Here is a 5,247-nt window from a genome sequence, read left to right as displayed (position 1 = left end):
ACATTACCCAGAGGCCCCCGCGCCCTTCGCAGGAAGGACGTCTGCGCACTAAGATACTCAGTTCCAAGTTTGGAGCTTTTAGCTGCCAGCCCTGGCCCATCATGTAGCTGCAGCACAGCCTTCCCTAACGTTGCAACTGGGGGAAAAATCACTTTCCAGTCTGTTTTGCAAGGTGTGCATTTCCATCTTGATTCCCTGAAAGTCCATCTGCTGCATCGGTCAAGAGAAACTCCACTTGCATGAAGATTGCACGCCTGCAGCTTGCATCTTTGTTGCAAAACTAGCTACAGAAGAGAAGCAAGGCAAAGTCTTTTGTGCTCCCCTCCCCCATCAAAGGAAAGGGGAAAATGTCTCAGTCGAAAGGTAAGAGCCTATTTGCATTACTTGCAAAAATGCAAAGGGTTGTGCATGCATTTGTGAATGCATGGATGCAATTTTCGCCTGGCGATTGCATTTTTAAGTTTGAGGTTTTCCACAGCTCAGTTGCATTTCCTGTTTAGTATGTGTCTTTTTTTTGCAGACACAGAGAGTTCCTGTAAGGCAGGGCTTGCGGCTCAGCTGTGCATTGACGTTATTTGCATTCTTCTGCTAGGATTACTGAGCTCTTTTTGCCTTTTGCACAGTCAGGAGAGATAGAGCAGGTTGGTAGCGTCTAAATGTGCAGTGCTTTATATAATTGTAAAATTCTTTCGTGTGCACACACATTATAAGTAATTTCATGTGCAACAGGAATACAAACTTTTAAAAAGTCTGTAGGTGACGATGAAAGGTAAAAGTTGAGTTAAACTAGTAGGAAATTAATGTAATCTTATATTCCTTTGGGAATAAACCGTTGCGGTGCCCGTTTTTAGCTAGATTTCCATTGATACCGCTTTGAACATTAAGCAACTTTTGATTTTTAAAGGAAGTAAAGGTGAAGTGTGAATAATAACATATTACACAAAAAGCAGCCGAGGACTCTTTCTCTTCTGAGATTTTGCACTGTACGCCAATTGCTTATTGGCTCACAGTATTTAGAAGCAGCTGAGAGGACATAGATGTTTTATGTCTCCCCATTTGGGAGATGCTTTGCATCTCGGGGGAAAATATGGGGAGAAAAACTGTACTTTTAAGCATGACACCAACATGGGGGGAATGTACTGTTTCGTCGAAAATCATAATGAAATCTTTTAAGTGTGTAATTACGTGTACTTAGACAGCTATAATAGGTCAGAAATTCAGGGTTATGGTTGTTTTCATTTTTTTTTCTTTTTCTTGAAAAAATTTTTTTTACACAGTTGTATTTTGCAGACTTAATGTCATACTGGAGAGGGGATTAAAAAAATTCCTGACATGGCATCAGAGAGCTGAGGGGTTGCTGTCAGGGGCCTCTGGGACCCTAAGTCACTACTTGTTTTCAGAACAAATCCTTCACTCTAGAGAAAGCATATTCCATATGAGAACGTATGGAGGGAAAAGGCGAGTTAGGTATGGGTGAGTAAAGCTACCAGGGACACTACATGCCTGGGTAAGATCCAGTGAAATTAAAGTGTCTCATAAGCTTGCTGCCATGTTTTTGGATTTTGTTGAACCACTTTCTGGTTCTACCTGATGGGAATCACCCATCTCAGACCAAGAAGGAAGTGATATGTGTTCTCAGGAGTTCGAAGTAGGGCTGTGTTTTCCTTGACCATTAGGGGAGAATGGGAATCTGGAAAGCTCAGAGTGCTGGAGAACCTAGGAATTGGCATTATGAAGTGCAGATGTTCCTTAGTAGAGGGGAAACCTACAGTCTCCTGAGTGGAGACATAACAGCTTAGAATGGGCATTCCATGCTTTGATGTATTGAAGAGTTGGCATCTTGTTACTCTGTATTTGGTATACACTCATTTATTCAATTCAGCTTAATAGATGTATAAATATGTGTGTGTATGAATATGTATGTATTCATGTATGTGTGTTGTATATATGTAGATATGATGTAGTGCATAGGATTTGGGGGCATACAAAAATATTTAAAATGTACTTGTTTCCTTCAGGGAACTTACCATTTATAAAGCATGTGTGCAAATCATTATGATACAAGATAATTGCATAGATAGTGAAAAGAAATGGCCCAGTTGGGAGTTTAGAGATGGCAGTGATCTCTCTGGGAGATAGGAAGGTTTCATGAAGATGATGATATTATAGTGATCTTATCTTTGGACCTTAGGGTCTAAAGTAAATCAGGTTCCTTTTCTACTCTTTTTTTTTTTTTGGCGCACTCTGAAGGTAGCTCTGTCCCAGTAGAGCAAGTTTTTGAGTTGAGAAACTAGAAGATACTAGCATGGCACGCTTCCGTTAGGAGTGTGCCCATTGTATTTGGTTTACACTCATTTATTCAATTCAGTTTAATAGATGTATAAATATGTATGTGTATGTATATGTATGTATTCATGTATGTGTGTTTTATATATATTAATATATTTTATATATATTTATATATATTTTATATATATATATACACACACACACACACACACACATATATATTAATCAGTTCCCAGTCAGCCAAATGGTTTTCTTAATCGGGTCCTCTTTGGAAGATACATCTGGTGTCAATGGGAGGTTCCTGCCCAAAAGGAAAATTATCGATAGAAGGAAGTGGATGATCATTTCAGAGATGGCATGGGAGCCTTGGCCTGGACATTAAGTGTGGAATTGGTCTAATTCAGCCACGGTATTCTCAAGCGGCCAAGACATTTTTCGCAGTACCAAACTGCTTTGTAATACTATAACCAAATGGAATGGGAGGCAAAAGTGAAAGGTGGACACAACCTCATAGTATTGAAGAATTTAACAACATGTTCAATTCAAAGAACCTTTACGAACTTTCTAGATCACTATAATTCGGTTTCACAGACCTCTAATTTAAGGCAGAGCAGAGGCAAAAGAATTACAGACTCCCTGGGAGCTGGAAGGACGGGGCTGCTTCTTTCCAGCCTTACCAACAGTGAGATTCCGAGAAAGAATTTCTTAAAAAGAAATTTTGTTTTCCGCAGTTGTAACTTTAGGTGGTATGCTTTTCAGCTTGTTTATATTAGCTGTCTGGGGTTGAGCTGACATTTTTTAAATATTAAAGTGGTAGAATGCCTTTTGAGGAAATCTGAAATGTAAGTTAACAGGAAGGGCACCCAGAAAGTGCAGGAATTCCTGCACTTTACAGGAAGACAAGCTACAGGAAAAATGTGTCATCTACATTACCCGGAGAGAAAAACTATTGTTATTAGCCATGATGATTTGAGGGAGGAAGGGAGAGAGGGAGGTCGGGAGGTCTGGCAGCTCCCAGTTCACCTGAAAATACAGAAAAAGTTTGACTCTGTAAGAAATGCACTCTCTCCCCCTTCTCCCTCTTTTCACCTTGTAAAAATATTAGCCTCCCTTAGTTTAAGACAGTACTAGGTAAATCGTGTTGGGGGAAACACACAGAAGGCATAATTCAGAAGCATGTAGGAGTGGGGCAGGCACTCCTAGGGGTTCTTTTCTTCTGTAATTCATTCCACCCTGGGAAATGAAATGTGTAAATTTCTCATTCTGTGTAAATTCCTTTGTTAGGCTCTACCAGACAGACTTGTCATGCTTAGCCTGAAATCTGAGCCAGGATGTTTTATAACCCCGTACATCTCAGGACACAAAATCCGAGTAGGTACTGGTGTGGCATTCAGCACTTCACGGCACGCTGGGTGTCAGCTGCCGGGGCTCGGAGGGGCTCTCCTGGTGGTCCATTTAATGCTGGAATTAAAAAGGGCTGAGATTTATATCATTGGAACTACTTTCTAGTGTTTTAAAATCTGAAAGATCTATAAGGAATATTTTTAGAACCAAAGAAAAAAGTACCACGTAGCACGTGTTCATTATCGAAACATTTGAAAATAAAGAAAAGGAAAATGAGAATCGCCAGTGGCCACAGTATACATTTTGGCATATATCCTTTTCCTACTCCCTGTATATGTGTATGAATAAATCTAAAGTATATATAGAACTAATGTCTATTTAGTTACCTTTTGTTTCACTTACAAATATACCGTGAAATATTTCCAAGTGAATATATATATATTTTTTAATTTTAATTTTTTTTTGAGAGGGGGGATGGTAGAGGAGGGACATGGGGAGAGAGAGAATCTCAAGCAGGCTCCAGGCCCGGTGCAGAGTTGACGCGGGGCTTGATCTCATGACCCTGAGATCATGACCTGAGTTGAAACCAAGAGTCTGACACTTCATTGACTGAGCCACCCAGACGCCCCCCCCCCCAAGTGAATGTATTTCTACATCCATAATATTCAGGTCTTTTCTCTTTACTTCAACAGAACTTTCATGTTTATTAACTTTCAATATTATGAGGTTACCATGATGATCAGACCAGCTCATATGTTACTCTGTATACTGTGGCCTTAGACGAAATCCCAGGTTCTGGATATCAAATTCTTCCCCACTGACATTTTCTGTTCCACCTTTTAAAAATAGCTTTCTTCTTATTATAAAAATGATATATGCTCATTGAAAACAAAATTCAAGCCAAGGAGAATTTCATAATAAGAAAATTAAAATCACTCAAAGTCACAGCCATCCAGAACTAATTACTGTTAACTTTTCGGTAAACACTTCCTTGCGTTTGTAACTACATACATACGCATACGTGACATTTTGCACACTATAAATGATACTTTGCAACTTGCTTTATACTCCGCCATTTATCTTGGGCTTCTTTCCCTATTCACACACAGTTATCCCATTCTTTTAAACAGTTGCTTATTTTAATTTGTAAGGATGTAGCTGTTTAATTAATCTCCAGTTGGACTTTCACATAGTTCCATTTTTTTACAGCTCTAAGCAACATTGCAAGGAATACCATGAACATACATCTTTGTGCATTTGCCCAATTATGTCTTTAAAACTGAATTCCTAGAAATGGAAGTGTTAGGTCAGAGGGCAGGGACATATTGCCAAATTGCCCTCTAGAGACCTAACACGAATTCTTATTCCCATCAGTGTTTGGGAGTGCCCATTCTCTGGTTTAAGCATCATGGTAAATATTGCCGAATAAATTGCTCTCCAGAAAGGCTATGGCTACTTTCCTTCATCCTATGTCTCATAATTTGGAAAAAAAAAAAAAAATCGTTGCCAATTTGCCAAAGGTGTTAATACTTCACTGTCATTTGAATTTTTTAGTAAAAAAAAAAAAAGTTGAATTTTTTTCTCTTTTTTTGACATTTGTGTTTTATGTGTTTG

At 38.9% G+C, this 5,247-nt stretch overlaps 1 protein-coding gene across 2 annotated transcripts in view; it reads left to right on the top strand.

The window, feature by feature from the left end:
- The first annotated feature begins 33 nt into the window (after positions 1-33).
- Positions 34-5,247, top strand: part of MAP2K6 (mitogen-activated protein kinase kinase 6) — a 115,164-nt gene continuing 109,950 nt past the window's right edge. Inside the window, exon 1 of one of the 2 annotated variants that reach the window (XM_026512358.4) lies at positions 34-363. In XM_026512358.4, coding sequence (XP_026368143.1) covers positions 348-363 — 16 coding nt within the window. In that variant the 5' untranslated portion in view covers positions 34-347. The remainder of the gene's footprint in view (positions 364-5,247) is intronic. The other variant, XR_007191519.2, reaches the window with a different exon arrangement.

This window comes from Ursus arctos, unplaced genomic scaffold, assembly GCF_023065955.2.
Source record: "Ursus arctos isolate Adak ecotype North America unplaced genomic scaffold, UrsArc2.0 scaffold_24, whole genome shotgun sequence".
In the NCBI taxonomy this organism is placed as follows: Eukaryota; Metazoa; Chordata; class Mammalia; order Carnivora; family Ursidae; genus Ursus; species Ursus arctos.
This window is presented reverse-complemented; position numbering and strand designations above follow the sequence as displayed.